Source organism: Marmota flaviventris, chromosome 4, assembly GCF_047511675.1.
Source record: "Marmota flaviventris isolate mMarFla1 chromosome 4, mMarFla1.hap1, whole genome shotgun sequence".
Classification (NCBI taxonomy): Eukaryota; Metazoa; Chordata; class Mammalia; order Rodentia; family Sciuridae; genus Marmota; species Marmota flaviventris.
In genome coordinates this window covers 152,776,922-152,799,203 of record NC_092501.1, presented here as the reverse complement: position 1 = coordinate 152,799,203, position 22,282 = coordinate 152,776,922, and the positions used below count along the sequence as shown (strand labels likewise).

General features: G+C 38.8%; 2 protein-coding genes across 4 annotated transcripts in view; one reads left to right on the top strand and one right to left on the bottom strand.

Annotated features, from left to right (window-relative positions):
• Dzip1 (DAZ interacting zinc finger protein 1) overlaps positions 1-14,068 on the top strand; it is a 66,096-nt gene extending 52,028 nt beyond the window's left edge. Inside the window, exons 16-23 of the mRNA XM_071611593.1 lie at positions 1,881-2,041; positions 5,203-5,365; positions 5,660-5,792; positions 6,350-6,403; positions 7,872-8,065; positions 9,191-9,324; positions 11,056-11,230; positions 12,416-14,068. Of these exons, the coding sequence (XP_071467694.1) occupies positions 1,881-2,041; positions 5,203-5,365; positions 5,660-5,792; positions 6,350-6,403; positions 7,872-8,065; positions 9,191-9,324; positions 11,056-11,230; positions 12,416-12,495 (1,094 nt within the window). The 3' untranslated portion in view covers positions 12,496-14,068. The remainder of the gene's footprint in view (positions 1-1,880; positions 2,042-5,202; positions 5,366-5,659; positions 5,793-6,349; positions 6,404-7,871; positions 8,066-9,190; positions 9,325-11,055; positions 11,231-12,415) is intronic.
• A 1,420-nt stretch (positions 14,069-15,488) lies between these two features.
• The window catches only part of Cldn10 (claudin 10), a 102,909-nt gene continuing 96,115 nt past the window's right edge, over positions 15,489-22,282 (bottom strand). For all 3 annotated transcript variants that reach the window (XM_027938932.2, XM_027938931.2, XM_027938933.2), the window contains 2 exons: positions 17,117-17,224; positions 15,489-15,699 (listed from right to left, as the gene is read on the bottom strand). In XM_027938932.2, coding sequence (XP_027794733.1) covers positions 15,576-15,699; positions 17,117-17,224 — 232 coding nt within the window. In that variant the 3' untranslated portion in view covers positions 15,489-15,575. The remainder of the gene's footprint in view (positions 15,700-17,116; positions 17,225-22,282) is intronic.

Here is a 22,282-nt window from a genome sequence, read left to right as displayed (position 1 = left end):
GTTTTTTTAAGCAATTAATTCTACCTCTCTCTAACTTTTAAATTTTTTTTTCCCTTGTCCACTCTACATTCTTTCTCTTGCTCCCATCAGCCAGTCTCAGCCTTGAAAGAATCCCTACCAAGGGCTTCCCAAAGCAGTCACCAATATATAAAGTGAGTTTGAGGACAAAGGGAAAAGTTCATTTACCTTACATCATTGAAATGGACTTGTCATCAGGTTTGAGGGTAACTCCAGACGTTTGCAAATGAATGCAACAACTGATAACAAAGGCTGTTGGGACTCTTTTAAAATGTGGCTAAGCAGTTGTAGACATTGCTTGATTTTTACACGAGCCCCACATCCCAGAGTAAACATGGCCCAGAGCCTCTGTTTAGGCCATGTTTCTTCCTTTTATATCTGAGACACTGGCCAATAAATTATTCTTGCAATTTGGGTCAGGTTTGTATCTATTTCAGTGACCCCAGTCTCTTTCTAGGTGCCTTTTTATTTTTAGCCCTTGATGGTTGCAGACTGCGATGACCAACTAGAAGACATAGTCAATAACATTGGCTGCAGCTAAGCTATTTAGATTTTGATGATTGTCCGTCAGTTCCTAGTACAGAAGTGCTTACTTTTTTTTTAATTGCAGTTTAGCAGGCTGGAATAGCAAAGTATATAAAAGTGTCTTTGTGCAGGGTTTTTCTTTTTTTTCCCTCCTATTGAATGTACAAATAGTGATTTGGCCAGTTTTGCTTTTAATAAAACTTTACCAATTTACCAGAAATTCTTTAGTACTGGAATTGAATGGGTGTCTAGAAAATATCTTAAACAAAAGGCATTTTGTTCAAGATCTTCTGCAAAACTGAGTGCTGTGGTTACCAGTGGAAGAGTGTTTCTCAGGGCTGGACTGTAGCTTTTTTTTTTTTGGGGGGGGGGGGGCCTTGTTGGATAAAATGCCCCTGCTTGGAGATTTGACTTCAGAATGATAGTATAGTTGACACATTTCTCCCATATCTGGCTTTGGACGTTCACATGGGGTCTGAACTGCCAAATGTCATGTCTCCTTAGTTAAGTCTTCAGCCAAGGTCTCCTTAGTCAAGCCTCTGGCCTGCAAAGGTCACACCATTTGTCCCCTTCTCTAAGCTTTTTTGAACTGTCTAGGAGTAAAGGTGGAATAGGATGGACTGGTAGAGCATCTGCTTAGCATGTGCAGGGCCCTGGGTTCAGCCCGAGCACCATGAAAAAAGAAAAATAGAATAGGGAAGGACAAGTGAAGAGAATGTGGCTTGTTGTGGCTTCTTGGTTTTTAATTATGGGTTGTTTGAAACAACAACAAAAAAAAATACTTTTCCTAAGACTTTTGTTAGTATCTTTTTCATTTGGGAAAATATTTTGAGAGATATAATAATTATCACATTTTGAAATTTTGTATGAACTTCTACTAAATTTATTACTTTAAAATTTTTGCTGATCTAAAGTAAATTGGGCTTTTTTCTTTATAAGATGATGCATCAATTCTAACTAAACTTTAGAGATTAACTTTTCAAGAAATAGTGAAATAGTTCCAGTGATAAAACATTAAACCTGTAAATAAAAATTTTCTACTGTGCTTCTATATTTCTTATATTATTTAGCTTTAATTTGGTTAAGCAATCAAGAGTCTTTAAAGACACTGATGTTTTGAAGCAGACTTAAATTAGTTTTAGGAGGTATAGCATTAAGCATTATTGATATGTTGTACTGCAAGAATAAAATGTCCAAAAACCTGAGACATCATAAATGCTTACTTGCTGTTTTAAGTGGGGTTTTTTTTTTTTTTTTCCATTTCTGCTTGGAGATTGAATGCATTTGTTTAATTCTCTTTTAACTCATTTAAGAAAAAAACCACACCTTTATTTCAGGAAGGGAAAATGAACAGAAATTAAATAACAAGACACATTTAAAGAAAGCTTTGAAGACCAATCCCTCCCTCACGAAGGAGATAAGAACAGTTTTGGAGCAGAGCTTGATGGAGAAACTGGAAACCCTGGGAATTAATGCCGTATGTTCGTCCAATTTGGGAGTACTTACTGGTTTGTTATATTTTGGTTTCTTAGTTAGGAAGAATCAAAGAAAAGAAGGCATATCAGTTCTGTCCACATTTGGAGACCAGAGGCTAAGATGACCCCTTCCTTGGACACCTGGGTAGCATAGCTGTGCCTAATACCTTAACAGATCCTAATCATTGAAACAGAGAAACAAATCTCTGAAACAAGTGATATTATTATCTGCATTTTACAGAAATGTCATTAAGTAACTATTAACATGGTACAACTAGAAAGGAAGGCACAAGGGTTTATATAAGGACAGTCAATTATGGCCTACATTCTGATATTAACCCCCCAAATCATTGCCTATTACAAACTCAGCACTTAGTAAATACTTGCTGGATGGATGGATGAATTGTATTTCATGGTGTTGCCAGATTGAATATTTTCAGTACATCATATATACCTACAAACTCCTTTTGCTTTTCACATTTGTATTGACATACATAAAATGCACATATCTTAACTGAATAACAGGGGACCTGTATACCTATATATATATATGTTCCTACATACACATGGATATACAATGTGTGTATATGCAGAAGTATCAAGGCTACGTTGGCATGTACATAGGCACATATGTATTCGCATGTGCATTGTGCATGTGTACTTATTTTATACATGGATTGTGTACACACCGTGCATGTAATATGTCTAGGTAGATATTTGTATGCAGATGTATGTGTGTGTGCATGGGTGTCTTATAGATATGAATGCATACATATGTGTATATGCATTTGTGTATACATGTATGTGTGCATGTAGATATATATGAAGAAAGGTGAATGTATTTATGTTTCATGCTTTTCTATTTATGTGTTTATATATGGATTTGTATGCATGTGGATATGTGTGTATACATGTATATATACATGTGTGTGGTCTGTAACCAGCACTCAGATGAGGAGATTGAACATTTTTAACACTGAAGAAGACCCCCTTACCTTTTCCTCATCAGTATCACCTCTTACTCTGCGAACCAAGGTGACAGATATTCTGGCTTGATTTTGCTTGTTCTTGAATCTCATATAGGCAGAATCCTGTACCGTGTAGTATTTTTTATCTTTTACTTATGATTTGTCTGATTCATATCTCTTGTTTCAGTAGCAGTAGTTTGTTCTTTATTGTGTTGTAGTGTTCTCTTGTATGAATAACTGTCATTTATTTCTTCCTTTGCTAATAGACTTTTAGGTTTCCAGTTTGGACTATTCTTGGCTATTAATTTTTGTATATGTCTTATGGTGAACATAAGCCATCAAAATATTTCTATTTCTTGGATATATGTCTAGGAATAAAGCTGCTGGGTCAAAGGGTGAGCATATATATGGTATAATAAGTACTGTCAAATAGTTTTCTAATCCATATTATCCCTAACCGTGCGCAAGAGCTTGTTTGCTCCACATCTTTCACCCACTCCTAGAACTGTCACTCCGTTTCATTTCCATATAGAGTCTTTTAGGTGAGTTTTGACCATACTTAGGTGGTGGAATCAAGAACACTCATGGAATTTCTATAGCTCCTATGTGAATTGTTTCTTGAGACAATTTTTCATGTTAGTTGTCTGCATATGGCTTTGGTGTTTTAATTTTAGTTGATACATTTCCTTTCATCAAAAGATAATTTTAAAATAATCCTGTTTCTTCCCTAATGCTTAGAGAGGGCTTTTAATTTGTTTTGTTTTGCTTTTCCTTTATCTGGTCTTTAAGAATTAGGTTTGGAAACAGTGATTTGGAAATCTAATTTTATTTCCAGTTGGATCATTTGTCCCAATATCATCTGTTGAGTAATCCCTCCTTTCTCCACTTATTTGAAATGACATTTTTACCAAATAGGAAATTTCTTTATATATTTGGATTTGATTTTGGACTTTTAGTTGTTCCTGCCCCTCCCCCTTTTATTCTTTTGCCAAGACCATTCTGATTTCATGGAGCATCTCTGGCATGTGTTGTAATGTCTTCTGTAGGCGATGGCTGCTTCATTAGTCTTATTTCAAAAATTTCATGGCAGTTGTTTCATTTTTCATTCTCCAGTGAAATATCTTGTTTTCCAGACCAACCCCTGTTGGGATTCTGATTGAAATTGCATAATAATTAGGAAGTATTGACACTTGTATAGCGTTAGGTCCTTCCATCCAGCCATAGGTGTAGGAAGACAGAGAGATAACATGGTAGAGCTCTGACCACAGACAGTACGGAGAGAAGGGAGGAAGAATTGGTAGGGTTGATGGAATAACTAAGATCAGAGAAGATCTCTTCTTGGAGGTGGCACTTAATCTAATGACAGATTTTTTCTGTCTTGGGCAAGGGTAAGTGGTGGGGCCACTTCCCAGGATGGGGAAGGATGTAGGGCTTTGGAGGAGAAGAGGGGAGATGGAGATGAAGATGGAAGATGAGTGTGTGTAAGACACTGTTATTAAATAAAGAACCCTTTAACTAGTTTTTTTCTGTTTAGATTACCATCAAATCCAGATTAATTTTCTTAGCTCACCTCTTTAATTATTCTAGTTCCTAACTGAAGCTACCTTTGATGACTTTCTCTTCCTTGTGGGACAGCCTTTCACATTGGCATTCAGCCTCCTTTCTGGCCTCCTCACCCAGGCCTTTATAGCGTTAGCCTGTGTAGCATGCTTTGATTGTTTTTGCTCCTGCACCAGTCTGCCCCACAAGGTATCCTATCCCCATGTTTACCCATCTGGAAATTCCTCCTAGTTTCTGCTTATTTGACTCCACCCCTCCCTCAGGGCACAGCTCAGCCTCCTCTTCAGCCTTCTCTGGTTGCTGGTTCCTCTTATGGCTTCCCTGGGATTCTCCTGCCTTGGTGGACTCTTTTGTCCTTCTCACATGGCCTTATGTCATTGGCCAACCAGTCATAAACACTCTACAAAAACCTGACATGCCCAAGTGCAATGGGAGCTGCTTTGGGACAGTGTTACATTTTGGAGGACGCATGGACATGTGCACACATGTGCCCATGCATGTGTGCACGCACACACACACACACACACACACATGCACACACACACTGTATGTGCAGCTGGAGCCCAGGAAGAATGGACTGAAACAATGGCAAAGTAAATGCTGACATACCCAGTGGAATGTTATCACAGGATAACAGTTGAATCTTACTCCTTCAGGATATCCGCGGTATTCCTAGTGAGCACTTGAATAGAGTGCTGAAAACCGTGCATTCAGCAAGACATGAGAGAGAAAGACAAATGCCCAACATTCAGGAAATTCGAGAATTCCTTGAACATCAGGTCAGCTGTAAAATTGAGGAGAGAGGATTACTCTTTACAGGTGAGCCTGTTACCAAATGCCTTTTCAAGGCCATGTATGGGAGCTTACTTTAACCACCTTCCACAATTCTAAATGGTTTACAAATGCTGGTACTTTACAGGCAACTCTCTTACTATTTGTACTGTTGAGTGCCCTGTCTTTCACATTTAAAAAATAAGCCCTGGAGTCTGGACGCAGACCCCAGAGACAGGCTTGTTTCTTCCCACGGTACCACAGTGTTGCACCGTGACATTTTGCTTTTCACTTACTGATTATAAAGGCCACAGAGACTCATGAATGATACTTCTCTTCCAGATAAGCCCAGTATTTCTCAAATGGAAACCCTTTCAACTGGAGAAGTACCCAAAGCAGTCCAGCTTCCTCCCAAAAACAGAATATTGGTTAGACAAAGACCTGTTTATACTGATAGAACTGCTCCTGTTCCAAAGTGAGTATTTTCAACCCATATATATATATATATATATATATATATATTTTTTTTTTTTTTTAATTATTTGCCTTAGGCATCTGGGGCTGCCATAACAGTATGCCATAGATTGGGTGGCTTAAACAACAGAAACTTACTTTCTCAGACTTCTGGCTGAGGGGTGCCAGCATGGTCATGTTTGATCGAGGGCTGTGTGCAAGCCCTGCAGAGTGCTGCCTTCTCTCCGTGTTCGTATGTGGTGGAGAGCAACTTCTGATATCCCTCTTAATCAGGGCAGTAAGTCCATCATGGGGCTCCCCTCTACCACCTCATTTAAGCCTAATTACCCCAAAGTCCCTACCTCCAGATACCACCACACTGAGGATCAGGTGTTCACACGTGAATTTGGTGGGTACAAATGTTGAGTCTCTAACAGTGAATCACATCTGCAATAGTTGCTCTCCTTTGTTGACATAAGTAAAACACAACAAATCACCAATTCCATAGAAATTTGTTTATAATGTAGTATTCACTCACACACTTTATAAATATTTTTCTGCTGGTTTTTTTTTTTTTAGAATTAAGAAAAATGTCATAGAAGATCCTGTTCCCAGAAAGTCATTGTCTGTTACGTGAGTACGGGGGCCGGTGGGGGGCATTTTAACAACTCTCTTTACTGGACATTCCTTTCATCGTAAATTACTATCTCAGAGTTGGTTAAGCATCATTGTTCATTTATGATTCCTTTGTATATATGTTTGTGGCATATCTTTTTATTATCTGTGTCAACAGAACTTATCACATCATGGTCTCCACACCTGTCATTCTCATGTATTCCCCCTTCCCCCAGCTAGTGTGGAGTAATTTCTTGACAAGTATATTTAAGTCTAATGGATAGTGTTGGGTTTTAATGGCCAGATCCATGGTAGTATAAGTTTCACACATTATTTCCTGTTCTAGCTCCTTGGGGTCTTGACCATGACCCTAGATCTTATTTAGTTCTGTAAGGATACTAGGAATCCTTGCTTTATCACCTAACAATTGTGTGCTATGGATTCAGTTGACTACTGTTTTAAGCCTCAGTTTTCTTAAAAAAAAAAAAAAAAAAAAAGTTATGTAACATGGCATAATGCTGTCTTTTTCACAGGATAATTTTACAAAATAAAATTGGGGCTGGGTACAGTGGTGCACACCTGCAATCCCAGCTACTCAGGAGGCCCAGGCAGGAGGGTATTAAGTTTGAGGCCAGCCTGAGCAACTTAGTGAGACTGTGTCTCAAATAAAAATAAAAAGGGCTACAGGTGCCACTCAATGTAGAGCACTAGCCTAACATCCACAAAGCCCTGGGTTCAGGCCCCAGTACCACAGAAATAAATAATGAAAATAAATAAAAAGAGCTTGGCTCAGCACTTGGCCCTGGAGGGTACTCAATAAATTGTAGGTTATATTACTGTGAATTAGACTAATTTTATTGTAATTGAATTTCATCACTATTTCCTTATTCTGGAGATACCTACCGTTGTCATAAATGTACTGAGGAATTATACAATAGAGAAAATAATGATTCATCTTTCCAAAGTGTTTTTCATGAATGTAATTCCATGGGATGAGGTTTTTTCATGACTGAAACAACCTTTACAAGACCAATGTGTTATCTGGAATTTAGGTACTCTATAGATATTCTTTCTTTAAATGAACAAACACTGCTCAGAACTTCTATTTCACTTTAAACTGGGATATTTCAGGTGATAATATAAATGAGATTGTATGTGTAAAAAACAATAATTTTTTAGAGTTTTCTTATGGGAAATGATTTTCCTTTGCTGAGAAATGTTTTTCTTAGGCATGTAAAAACTAAGACTGTTAAGAATGCACACTTGGTTTAGAGGGAAAAGGCTGTAACTTCAGTCCATATTGACAACTGTGGCACACGATTGGCAGGTCTGGATCTGGAGTGACCCCCACAGGCTCCTGGGCCTCACCACAGTCTTGTCTGTGGCCATGCGGGGTTAGTTTATTGTCTCTGGGAGTTTTCTGAGAAGGTTCCCACCACTTTAAGAGGCTCATGGTTTGTAAGTCCTTTGGTTTCGCTTTGTGTAGGACACCTCCCTTCAGTTCAGAGGAAGAGCTGGATGAGGATGACCTCATCCAGGCATACATGTCCCCAGACTTACTTCCCGTGCAGTCCTCTAAAAGCAACAAGACTAGCTATGGAAAGAGCAGCATCAAAAGTGACACTGACTGGACTGAGGGAAGCGAAATCGAGGACTCTGACATTTCTCCCAAGCCCACAGGTGAGCTTTTATCACCAGAGAACCTTCTGGAAATTATTTAGGACAGTGGTTCCCAGCTGGGGTCACCGAATGCAGGGAGTATGAACTGGGAGAGTTCACCAGGCAAGGCTGGGTCTTGTCCAGAGGTGCTGCCTAAGGAAGGTAGATATACTTATTGGCCAAGCTATCTTCTAGTTGAAAGAGAGGCAGAAATTGGGGGTACCTGGCTATATTGGTTTCCCAGTGTTCCTATAACAAAGTACCACAACTAGGCAACTTAGACTACAGAAATGTCCTGTGTCACCAATTCTGCAGGCTGCAAACCATAATCAAGGTATTGGCAAGTTCAGCTCCTTATGAGGTAAGGATCTGTTCCAGGCCTCTGTCCTTGGCTTGTAGAAGACCACTTTCTCCCTGTGTCCTCACATCATCGTCCCTCATGCATGCCTCTCTGTCCCAATTTCCCACTTTTATAAGGACAGTGGTCACAAAGACTAGGGCCTACTCTTAGCAACCTCCATCATTTAATTACCTTGCCTCTAAATAAAGTCACACATTCTAAGGTACTAGGGGTGAGGACTTCAACATGTGAGTTTGAGGGGACAGAATTCAACCTGTTAATACTGTTCTAATACACTGCACTGCCTTTTGGAGATGGGATGATTTTAAAGAAAGACAAGGTCCTAGTCTGTGTCTGCTGATAACATGCTAAAGAGAAATAATTCTGTTTAATGTAACTTAGGAACTATATATTTTAAATATATTACTATTATTATTTGTATGTCCTTATAGTTATGTAAACTATAACCAATGCATTTGAAAATAACTCATATTGTTTTGGAAGGTACCATTTAAATACTCCAGATTACCTCACTGAATTAATGTTTCTGACCATATAATTATTACATGAGTTGGTCCTTGATTAAAATGAAAACTTTTGTAGCTTCTTGCCTGGAGGAGCATGACTTTTTTAAAGTGTTTTTCTTTACTTTTTAATCCCAAAATATATCAGCTAATTTTATTTTAATAATATGTAATTATGTACAGAGCTTAGACTCTTTCTAAGGTGCTTGTAAGGTTATTTTGGAACTGGAGATAGATACAATTTTTAACGACCTGTCTGACTAATTTCTGTTGTTCCCATAGTAACTGCCATTAAAACACTGACCGAAAAAGTTGAAAAGATGGTTTCACAGCAAAAAAATGTGAATAAGCCAGTTGGTGGGATTAATGTGGCTGAGGCATTTATCGCAAAAGAAGGATTACAAGAAGAACTAAAGGTAAAGTCACTTTTACTTACTAAACATACATTAATTCATCTCGATAAAATATAATTATTAATATAGTAGAGGTTAAGATTTTTCACGTCAGTTTTGCATTTAAGAATCAAAGATATTGGGGCTGGGGATGTGGCTCAAGCGGTAGCGCGCTCACCTGGCATGCATGTGGCCCGAGTTTGATCCTCAGCACCACATACAAAGAAAGATGTTGTGTCCGCCGAAAATTTAAAAATAAATACTAAAAAATTCTCTTTAAAAAAAAAAAAAAAAGAACCAAAGATATTGGAGTGATAATCTGAAATCCAAAATCTGAAATGTTTTGAATTATTATTATTATTCTAGGGATTGAACCCAGGGACCCTTTACCACTGAGCCACATCCCCAACCCTTTTATTTCTTTGGAGACAGGGTCTTGATAAGTTGCTTAGGGCCTCGCCAAGTTGCTGAGGGTGGCCTCAAACTTGAGATCTTCTTGCTTTAGTATCCCAAATTGCTGGGATTATAAGGAGCCACCACATCTGGCTCAAAGTATTAAACTTTTTGAACACCCACTTGACACTCAAAAAGTTTCCGACTTGGGCTGGGGATGTAGCTCAGCAGTGAAGCCTGTGCTTAGCCTGCTCAATGTTCAATCTCCAGTATCCCCCGCCAAAAAGGTTTCAGATTTTAGATTGTTTTGGATTTCTGTTTTGGATTTAGATTGTTAAGGATGTTCACACCTGGTAAAGTCTATGCAAATATTTCAAAATCTGAAAACCTATAGAATCTGAAACACTCTGGTGTAAGCAGTTTGGCTAGGGGATATCCAACCTGTAATAATGCATCATATGTTCATCAAAATATCAAAATTCTGTCATGTTTGATGCTTGCAGATATTACATGACTTGGACAAAGAAATGTGAATGGCTAGACTTTGGGGCCTCCATATCCAAGTCCAGGGACTTTTCTCATACAGGGATAAAATAGGGAGGTCATAAAATAGGGACTTTTCAGGGATTAGCCCTTTATGGAGCTGGAGTCAGTAGAGAGATGCTTCAAAGATGTATGTGAATCTTGAGTCAAGGATAGGCCCAAGCTCCTCTGCTGCATCAGAGAAGAATGTTTCCAGTTCTAACAGCCTGGATGCCAGAGAGTCTGACTGCAGCTCTCCTGTTATATTTCTGGAAAGCCTGTCTGTGTTGCCTGGGTCTTCCAATAGTAGTCATTCTTTTTTAAATTTTTCACTAAAATTAGATTTAATTCCTTCTTCTTGTTCTTCCATGGAATCCAGAGCATTCTGTCAGACTATTTTATTAGTTTGTGTTTCACAAGCTGAAAGTGACAAAAAGCCATATGTCATCAAGAGAGCTAACGTGCCTGCCCTCTTTTGGAAAGGGCAAACTGCAAACATGCTCCTTTCAGGGAGTAGCCGTCCCTGCAGGCTCTGTGTGATATGTGCCACCCTGGCCTTTAGAATTTCTTGCCCCCACTGTAGTTTCTGAAATTTTCCAAATTCTTGATTTGTAGAGAAGAAAAATATATTTCCGTGGCATGAAACAAGAAAGATGATTCCCTTAGCATTCAAAACGCACACTTCCAAATTCAGTTCACTGCCCTGCAGAAATCCCAGATTTGGAACCTGTCATTCCCGACCTCTCTTATTCAGTGTCAGCTGCTCAATCTAAGTTGCTAAATGATTGAGGGGCACCAGCTGTTTCTTGAAGAAACATGAATTATCTCCACATATTTTAGTGCGCAGATGTGGACGACGATGACTGGGACATATCATCCTTAGAAGAAGAAAATTCCTTGGGGAAGAAAACTGTGAAAGAATGGAAGGAACCTCCACCATTGAAGAATGAATCGAGTTCTACTCAAGTGCCAAGTGCCTGGGTTGCTTCTAAACCTAGGGGATCCAAAACAGAAGGTTTGCTGCTTTCTTCCTCAGTCCTTTTTCTGACAGCTTCATCTTTATAAGTATCTATTTCAGTTATGCTGATATGTCATCAGACAAAAACACTGTTAGCATAACCAAGACCTTGATGCTTTATGTCATTTGAATAAGGACTATGTATAACTTATTGATTTGTATATACTTAGTAATCATTTTTATTTCGTATTTTACTTTAAAAAAATTTTAGATTGTAAACGTCTATACAAATATTCTCTTCATGAAGATAGAATTAAATTTTCTGATCATACTCTTGAATGAGACCATTTTTCTGGCAGTCTTCCTATACTCCTGTTTCCTATTAAATATTTTTTAAATTTTCTTTCAAGAAGGTTTTTCCTGTAGTGTTATAGTCAGTGGGATGAATTACAAATGAAATAGTTAGAAATGTTTCCTGGCCACCTGGGCTAGAGCCTAGATAAGTTCAGTAACTTAACTCTCAGTAGATTAAGTTTTTTTTTAATTAGAAAATGGTGATTTATATTTTTTTAGACAGTAGAGGATCTGGCTCATTTTTGCCGTCCATTATACCTCTCGTGTCCCCCTCCCTATTTTTGTACCCTGGCATATAATTTTTAATTGGTACTGTAGATTCCACTTTTGTACTTAAAGCTTAGCTATTATAGATTTAACTGCTTAAAGTATTGATGGGACAAATCACTACAATATGCTGATTTTAAATCCTTTGGGAAAACTGGGTGAAATGGTGATTCCATTCCAGGTTTTCTGAGGAATCTCCATACTGCTTTCCAGATTGGTCGCACTGTTTTGCAGTCCCACCAGCAATGCATGAGTGTACCTTTTCCCCACATCTCACCAACATTTACCATTATTTGTATTATTGATAATTGCCATCTGACTGGAGTGAGATAAAAATCTCAGTGTAGTTTTAATTTGCATTTCTTTAATTGCTAGAGATGTTGAACATTTTTTTCCTGTATTTGTTGACCAGTCATATTTCTTTTTCTGTGAAGTGTCTGTTCAGTTCCTTTGTGTGGCTGGATTTTGTAGGAGCCTCTGCATAGCTCATGGAAGCCAGGGGCAGGGGTTCCTGATCAGATTCAGACACTGGGTGATAAATGACAGTGTGAAATTATGGACTTTCTCAGGCTTACCAGTGTGCCTGTTTAACCACGGGCACCTCCTTTTCTCTTCCCACAGTTCGTCAGGAAAACGAATTGAGCACACTGAAAAGCAGCTTCATAACTATGGCTGACTGGAGCACATTAAAAAGCAGCTGAGTAACTGTGACTGACTGGAGTGACCCTGCAGATACTTAACTACAGAAGCCAACAGAAGTTCAGCAATGGCTACATGATTCTCAAGCTCCTGCCTTTCAGCGTTTCCCACGATAACTAGGAAGCCAGTTCAGAGGATGAGGTTCTCTTTAATGGCACTTGGTACAGTATTGAGAAACAAATTGTCCACAGTATTTGGAAGCATATAAAGGTGTTTGACTTCTTAAGAATAATATGTCACTGAAGTCATAAAGTGTTTTCTTTAGAATGGTACTCTAGTGTTAAGTGTATTTTTTTCAACTAATTTTTAAGAGAAAATTTTTCAGCTTCTCACGGGTTTTGGTTTGAATTATTACTGCGTTTTAATATATTTTAGGTTTATTGTCACATTGAAAGTGTTTATATTATAAACTTCTCTTAGTATCTTTAAAATTGAATTAGTAGAATCTACAAAATATTGAGTTAGATGGGTTATTTTTCATATAGAAGTTTAGAAAAACATAACCAGGCCCATGTTAAATACATTTTCCTAAATTACTTGGATCATATTAGGCCTTGAGCCACTGTAAGCATGTTGCTACCAGTTATTTTCTGCAGATAATCTTTATCTTGGATATTTTACAAATGAAATGTAGCTATTTTAAACACCAGTTAATTTATCAGAATATGGAAAGATTTTGTCATAGCTGAATCATAGTTGTATGTAGTTTTTTTGTTTGCCTTTTTAGTCTTTTTTTTTAATAGCCAACCCATATTATAAAATACCTCAAAACTGATTGTTATATTCTTGAACAATGACATTGTCAAAGTTCAGACTTTTTTGCATTTTTTTATGCTCATGGTACTGTCTGTACTTTGTTTACCCTCCAAAAGTAACATTTTAACTGAATCATTTGTTGGGTTTTGGATCTTTTTGTCAATCTTTCCAGTAAAGCCTTTTGCACACCATTGTGACTGTGGTGACTGCGATTGATTCTTAAAAATGATTCCAGATTTAAATTTATCTTCTGAGAGGGACTTACTAAGGGAGAAGCTTGCCCTGATAGCTATGCCACATAACATCCTAACCTTTGAAAAATGTTTCTTCCTTCCCCAGGGAAGGTAAAAAACTTGTACCCATTTCAAACCTGTAACAAATTCCTGCAACTTCCTATAGGGAGCATTTTATGCAAATATACTCACTTTTCATGGATGTTTCTAAAAGCTGTCATGAAATAGGAATCATTTTCATGCGGTAGAACAGAAATAAGCAGCTTGCAAAAATATTGTGCCTGAGCTAGTCCCTGGGTCCCCTGGTCACCCAGTCATTGCTTCAGCAGGTATTTATTGAGATACTGGGTTTTGGTTTTAACATGCATCAGAATGTTCTTTAAAAGAACTCTAGAGATGAGACCATTGTCATTGTCCTCATCCTAAAGATGTGAGAAGCAGGTACCTGCCAAAGACCATATGACAAGAGCCCCTTTAAACCAATCCTCTGCTCCAAATTGTCTGCCAGAGCCGCGAAACAGACTTTTCCCAAGTAAACCAAACATTTACCATGTGTTTGTGTCATAAAAGCCAATCCTTTAACTCATCTGTTTAGTTGTATCATTTTCTTTTACCAAATTTCGCCTGTTCCTTTTTCCTTGAACTGTTACCTTGTAGTGTCATTCGCTGGTGCCCAGCTAATGCACTTCTGGTTACTAAGAGGACTTCTCTGTCCCCTGCCCTCCCTAAATTCTTCAGTACTATCTAAACATTATCTTTACCAGCTCAAATTTCCATTAAAAAACGTGTTTTAAGTGCACACCCACACAGCCCTGTCCGAACACTGGCCTGAAACATCTAATTTATTGCCTTTATGTCTTTCAGTTAATCAGTATCTCTGGAAAAAAATAATTAAGTACTCACATGATATGGAATTTTTTATTTTTATTAACAAACTGTCACTTGCTTTTCTTTCCATTGAGCACTTCCAAACACTTGATTTTCAAGACTTTCATATGTCAGGAAAATATGTTCATTCAACTACTGTTGGGATTCATATTGTACAGTTTCTCAGAAATATAATAAGGTATCAGTTCTTATCCACAGCTTGAAACTGTATATTTTACCCTAGAATGTCCTAGTTCAAAGCCCTGGTTCCATCACTATCATGGCAAGTTAAACTCTGCTTTAATTCCCTTTCCTGTAAATGCAGGATAATGGAAATACATGTCTCAGGGGTGGCTGTAAGGGTGACTGATTTAGGATGTGTGAGTTGTGAGTTGATTGTGATAACCAGGGCATCATGGGCATGTTCTGGATAGGGCTGGACCTAGGAATAAGTCTGTTCAGAAATCACTGGAGCACCTTACATGTCACAAAAAATGGTGAGACTCTCAATTACCCTGCTTGTTCCATAAACAGCACCTGGAGACACAGGGGAGCTCAGCCCACCAGTTCTAAGTGAGACAGGTACCACTGGGGACCTGGGACTTCCTTACTGGCTCCAGAGTCAACCACAAACAGTGTCACTAGCTCAGCTCATGCTGATGCCCTGCTTTCTGGGTCAGAGAAGCCTAAGTAGTTGCTTACTATGGATGTGCCACATAAAGGGCAGTGGCACCCTGGCCTCATTAACCCTTCCTTAAGCCATCATAATGAATGACAGTAGTGACAGATGGGTGTCAGAAAGTAGAAGTTGACTCTATGCAGCAACCCATAACATGCCTATATAACTTGGATTCCTTTTAAGGCGCTGCCTCAGATTGTCCCCATACTGTTTACAAGAAACCATTCCTTGAATGCCTTCTGTTTAGTTATATGAGTGAAATAAGGAATGGGGTCAGACCTTATTGAATGCCTGAAAAAGCTATATGACAAATACTACTTGCATCTTTGGTATTAAATGCTTTTCATGTTTTCTAAAGGTATAAAATGTACAAATCCTGTAAATAACCTTTTTATTTTTTTTAGAAAGCCACAACAGAAATGATTAGTATATAACTATGCAAGAACATTTACATCCACACAATCAACAAATTCTTCAAATTCAGGATCATTTTGTGAACAGTCCACTTTATAACAAACTCAAGGTACAGCTTGCCAGCAGGGCTCTTTCAGACGTAAGCATTTTTATCAAACTGTTTTGAAGGGTTTGTGGTTTTAAAATCTCCTTCTCCTCCGTGATACTTTGTCCGAGAAGACATGACAGATGTGGCCCCGTTGTATGTATATCCCATTCTGAAAGGCAAAACACAGGTCGGTAGAGTGTGTTCTTACACGTAGGGCAAACAAAAATCGGATGAAACTGTTTCCATTAAGTTTAAGGCTTCCTCTTTCTTGTTAGCCTTCTTCCCTCCTCTGGCCTTGGAATAGTTCACTGTAGTTACTTTTTTTTTTTTAGTTCACTGTGGTTTCTAAGTAGCGTGCAAGACAAAGAATCTCTGCAAAAGAAGCTCATGACTTATTCATCTGTTTGGATATTTTTTTTTAATTAGTTTTTAGTCTATTTCCCATTCCCTATTAGATTAAATATTTTTAGGAAAATCACATGTTTTTATTTTATTTATATATTTTATTTACATTTATTTTATTTATATATTTTAAATCCATCTTAGTAGTTTAATTTTTCCCTTAATTTTTATTGGTGCACTATAGTTGTACATAATCATGAGCTCTGTTGTTACATATTTGTACATGTACACTGTGTAAGAATATAATTTGGTCAATATCTCTCCACAGCACTCCCCACCCCCCCACTCCCACTCCCCGATCCCTTCTGAGTTTGACTTATTTCACTTAACATGATGGTCTCAAATTTCATCCATTTTCCTGCAAATGATATAATTTCATTTTTCTTTATGGCTGAATAAAACTCCATTGTGTATATAAGCCATATTTTATTTATTCATTCACTCACTGATGGACACCTAGGCTGGTGTCATAGTTTGGCTATTATGAATTGTGCTGCTGTACACAGGGTTATGCATGTATCACTGTAATAAGAGCACTTTAATTCTTCAGGATAAATACCGGTTATTTTTTTTAAAAAACTTTGTCTGGAACCTGGGAGACTTCATAGTGACCTTCTTCAACAATTCCTGCCTATATAAAAACTTTTGAGGAGGCTGATATGAAGATCATGCCCTTGTATTTAGGATCTTATTCCCGAGATAGCATTGGAATATAACAATGATGAGCTCTTTGTTTTGATTTTATTTTTAGTTATATATGGACACAATATCTTTATATTTTATTTATATTTATGTAGTGCTGAGAATTGAACCCAGTGCCTCACATGTGTGAGGCAAGCGCTCTGCCACTAAGCCACAACCCCAGCCCTGATGAGTTTTTTTTTTTTTTTTTTTTTTTTTAGTTGTAGATGGACACAATACCTTTGTTTTTATTCATTTATTTTTATATGGTGCTGAGGATCAAATCCAGGGCCTTGCATGTGCTGGGCGAGAGCTGTACCGCTGAGCCACAACCCCAGCCCCTGATGAGCTCTTTTTTAAAACAGAAACTAACTATATTTTTACCTTTTCTAACTCTGGGTCTTCGAAGTTTCTGAGAATCACATGAACTATATGCAATTTGTCTCACATGTAATGAGTTAGAATAGTATAGTATTTTTTAACAGGTTGTCTCTTTTTCATACCTGGGTGTTTTGCTGTTGTCAGATATTGAAAAGCAAAATATGATACCACCAATTATGCAGAGTGAGGCTCCTGCCCATCCAATAAATAGAGCAGCTCCTAATTCATACCTGTGAGAAAGCATTACACAAGGATTACAGCATACTTATTTGGGGGTAAACAGTACTTAACACTGCTAGCCAACATTCACTAAATGTTCCTTGTACTTTCCTGCCGTTGGAACCTGTAGAGGAAACAGTAACACTTTTGTGTCTGTAGAGTGCTTTAAACTCAAATGTTTTTATAGCAATGACTTTTTTGTACCTCCCCAACATCCTGAAAGGAAGTGAGGGTGTCCAGGGTGGGGAGGTCAAAGCCTGGGTCTCCTGACTCATCCAGCACCTTTCTTCTGAGTTCTTGTCTTCATCTCACCAAACTCTCCATCCGTTTATTCTGCTCCACAGGGCAAATTATGTAGGCATATTGTGGTTAGAAAAGGGAAGGCCATGTTTGCTGTCATTTCAGGTCAATTTAGTAAATTTTTATCAAGCGTTTGCTATTTACAAAAAAATCATGGTGCAAGGTGTCCATAAAGGGTCAGGATAAAAATGGCATGGTTTTAGTTATCACCGGAGTCTGGTAAGGACATGGGCACCCAACAGCTGTGAGTGATAAGGTACAACCAAGCATCTCCTAGATGGTGAGTCACAGTACTCTGCAAATTACCTGAACTGATGCTAAGATAGCTTGAGAGACCCTCCCTTGAGGAAGTCACTGTGCAAAGATGCAAATAATGCTTACTGAAAACAAAATTTAAAAGCGGCTTGTAGAGTAGGCTAGAGGGCTAGAGGAAATGCTTTCAGGGAAGGCACAGTCACCCAAAGAAACAAAGACTGAGAAGAGCACACCAAAGCCTCAGGGGCCGAGTGTTTTCTCCTGTTCACCTGTCCTTTTCCTATAGAATAGGTCGCTGATCTTTTTGTGTTGTTTGGTTTTGGTTTGTTTGTTTTCTTACTAAGAGCATCTCTTATTTGGGGGCCACAGACCTCCAATGCAAGGCAAAACCAAACCTAATCAGGCTTTTCAGTATAAAAGAAAGCAGGAGTGGGAATCTGTTTTGATCACACAGAATCCTCAGTGGAGATGAGGTGAGGGGTTCCATGGGGCCCAAGGTCTGCCCCTCCCGGGGCAGGGCTTCAGAATTGAGGCCACACTGTGCTACCTGTGGCTGTCCTGAGCCTGCTGCCCCTTCCTACTTGTATGTCACCCATCTCCTGTCCAATATGGACAGGGTTTTTGGTGTGGTCTGGGGACAGCAGAGTTGGTGTATACCTGACCACTGGCCAGGAGAACAGGAAAGGGTCAGGGCTTTGTGGTGCACAAGTGGGTTTTCACTCAGGAAGGGGTATATGCACCACAAATGTGGTCCTGTGGTCCCTTCTTTGTCGTGCTTATGTTGCCTTTCTTGGGAAGCCAGGTGACAGCTGGGACAGCACATCTAGTTGTTAGAGCCTCATCTGGCTCAGGAGCTCTGATTATTCCCTTGGAGCTCAGAAACTTCAAGGATTCCCCACTGGTGGCAACAGCAGAGATAGCAGATTAGTGTAAGTGAACGGTCTGTGCAAGCAGGCACACACACACACACACACACACACACAAAAGAAGACTAAGGACTGGAATATGCAGCTAGAGAAGAAAAGAGTAGGCCAGATCAGAAGTGTAAAATTGGGAGTTTTAGAAAAAACACTCTCATTAACTATCATGTTATACATTTAAAAAGGATGCCCTGGTTTACACACTCAGCCCTGCTTTTGTGGTGTTTTAATGAGATGACTCATGTAAGATGCAGAGTCAGGCCACAACCTGAGATGCATTTAACAAGATCTGAAGCGAGCCGACTTCAGATCTGCCCAGCCTCGTCATCTGACTGCACAGCTATAAGAACAAGGATGGTAGAAAAGTCCTACGTGGTGGACATCACTGTAGGGCAGCTACTTCACAGTATTATCTTGCAGTCTATTTTTCTCCAGGGAGCCTAGGCTATCTTCTCAAACTATGCCTTAGCATCACTGTTAGTGTAATATACCCTGAGAAAAGTCTTGAAGTTTTCCTAAAATACTGAGCTTTATTAAAATAGGTACCAAGGGTGACTAGGAAGGAGTCTAGTTATTCAAGGTGGTCAGATGAGGACTGAGGGGACAGAAATCATAAGCCGCAGCTCAGCACTAGGAATTCATTGAAAGGTGCACTGCAGATATGAACACAGTGTTGTTAGGAATCACAGGACTGTGTTTTTTAATTCAAGCCATCTTGAAGCTTTCTGAAGGAATTTGGGAATCACAAGTTTGATGCATAACTGTTTCCTTATTCCTTTTTTATATATTTTGTTTTTCATACAGGCTCTGTTTCAAGGAAAATATTATTTCCATTTGATTTCCTCTTCAGTCAAACACTAAGTAGACCTATTCAGAGCTGATTTTGGAGTCCCTATGGTTTTTAACAATTCAGATGTGAAAGCTTTTGTGACTGGTTCTTTCAGGGATGCTTTCTTCATCCTGTTCAAAGACAGGTCAATTCACACCTCTCAGGTGTGTCATGTGGCAAACACTGACTTGCATTCCCTAAAGGCAGGACTAGGGGAGAGAACAATGGAACATCCACTCCCTTGTGCTCCCAAGGCACGTCTCCTTCCCTCCTCCGCCTCTGCCAGGAAGTCTTTCTTCACTTTGGGTAACGATAAGAAGCTGATTTCAACACCTGGGGAAGATCATCCAAATTGTGGATTATCTGTTGCAGGTCTTTGGTTGACAGTTCCTCTTGGCCCCAGGCCAGCTTTCCCACTCCCAGTGGGGCCTCTTTGTTATAATCACCACAGTTTCTTCCTCATTCTGCAAGGTGACAAATCTACTAGACACTAGACAGAACCATGATCATCAGGGTAAGGAGAGAACTTAGTTTTTAGATGAAAACATTGATTCTGGAGCCTCTCCATCCATAGAACTTGACTTTAATATATTTGTGCCAGTGAATGTGTCTTTAGTAAGCCAGTAATGGGGAACAAATTTACTATCAGAAATTAAAACTCAAATTAACCACTCAGAATTCCCCCAAAAAAGTAAACCACAAAGATCTAAGGCATTAAAATGTGCTCTTTACTATTGGTTGATGTCACTCTCCTCCACCCGCTGAGTGAGAGTCTGGGCTGCTGCTTGTGACACTCTTGTTAAGAGGGCTTGGGCTGGAGCATGCTCAGTGGGCTAGATTTGACACCTTTCATCCTGCAGCTCATGGCCTAGCCTTGTGAACCTCCCAGCGCGCCTAAGGAAAGGGAGCAAGAACCAAAATCAGTTGATAACCACTTCTGATTTTCATCTCCTATTTTTGCCTTCCTTCCACCCAAACCCGTTTTGAGGGATTTGCCATTCACAGGGAGCTGGTGTGGCTTCCCTAGTCAGCCCCACAGAAATGATAGGCCAGGTACTGTGCTAATCATGTGTTCAGGGTGGACGAGGGATACAGTCTTGTTCTCACAAATCTCACAATCTGGTGGGCCAGACATTAAGCAAATAATTAAAGTGTGATAAGCTGAATGGTAGGACAGAAATGGCTGTGCAAAGATCATCACCATGGTTCTCCCAAATGTGCACAGATGTCATGTAAGTACATCCATGGTAGCCACATCTATATTATCATCAGCTCTCTGTGCTGGGATTTTTGTGTGTATGCTGTTTTGCATATATTACCATATTTAATCACCATTTTGCCATATTTAATATATTTTTGTTGTATGTAATATATTTGCCATATTTAATATATTCTCATATTTAATATGTAATTTTCATAAAAATCCTGAGAAACAGGGATTTCTATTTCCCACATTTTACAAATGTGGAAATTGAAGCTCAGGGAAGTTAAATCACTTGTTTCAGCCAAGTAAATGGTAAGACCAGGATTTAAACTTCTAGCTTGTGATATCAAATCCCATGCTCTTCAGTGCTGCTGCCTTCCTTTTAAGTTACTTTACTTCCTTGATAAGTAAAAGATTTGATTAATTAAAAAAAAAAAATCAATGCAACCTATTTTTAGTTTTCCTTTTAGAGTGGGGAGAGTTTCCTCTCTCCCTGGCTCATTAAGTTCTCACTGGCTGCAGAGCTCAAGGTGTGGAATTTTTTCTGAATGCCCTCAGGTTGTCTTTCCACCCAGCACAAAGAAGTGAGGGTAGTAATTAAAATCAGGGCAGCTGGAGCTGAAAAAGGGCAGAGCAGACCCTCCAAAATGAAAGCAAAAACTGTTGTACCAAGTGAAAGTGCCCCATCCTTTTAGGATCCCCAGAGAAGTGATGGTGACTTTAATGAAGGTCACACAGCTAGGAGCCAGGTCCTTTTCAAACACATCGTCCTCCTCACTTTAATCAAGAGTGGTAACAGCCAAAATAAATTTCTAGTTACCTGAGAACAAATAAATGTCTAAAATCTAGAAGGAACACTCATGAGGTGTCAGTGTAAACATTTTGACGTTGACCTCCATTGATAAGCCAGCCTTGTAGAGACCCCTGCCCGATGGAAACTTCCCCTCCAGTGCAAAGGCTTATAGAATCCATGGCCTATGTAACTGCAAGAATGGATTTTATACAAATAAGAATTCTCTAGTAATTGTCTACAAACACACATTTCCCCAAAATACTCCACATCTTTTGGGGTCCGAGTTCCTCTAGAAAAGGGCTGTTTGGAACCTGCCCATCCTGAGTCTCTCCGAGGTTGCCCAAGACAGACTCTGTGTAAACCACAACCTCTCTTCTCCTCTGCTAAGCTTCTCCTCACACTCCCTGGCAGGTGTCATAGGACTTCCTACCTAAGGCATCCCACAAGATTTACAAAATAGTGGCAGGGACTTCCCAAATAGTGACAAAAGTAGAATGGGAAAATTTAAATTTTAAGTGTGTATTTCCATGTAGAAGTTTTGTGGAGAATACCAAATTTAAGAAACTAAAATATACAGTTTTTTAAATTTTGGGAGCTAATTCTAAATTGCTCTTCTGTGGCTACATTAATAGATTAAATAATGCACTATATGTGTGTTATGATTTATTATTAGGGTAGTTTAGAATTCTATAAACTATATATTAATATATATTATTGATCACTTACCATGTGATGAATGCTTTGTTCTTTTTTTTTTTCCCCCACATT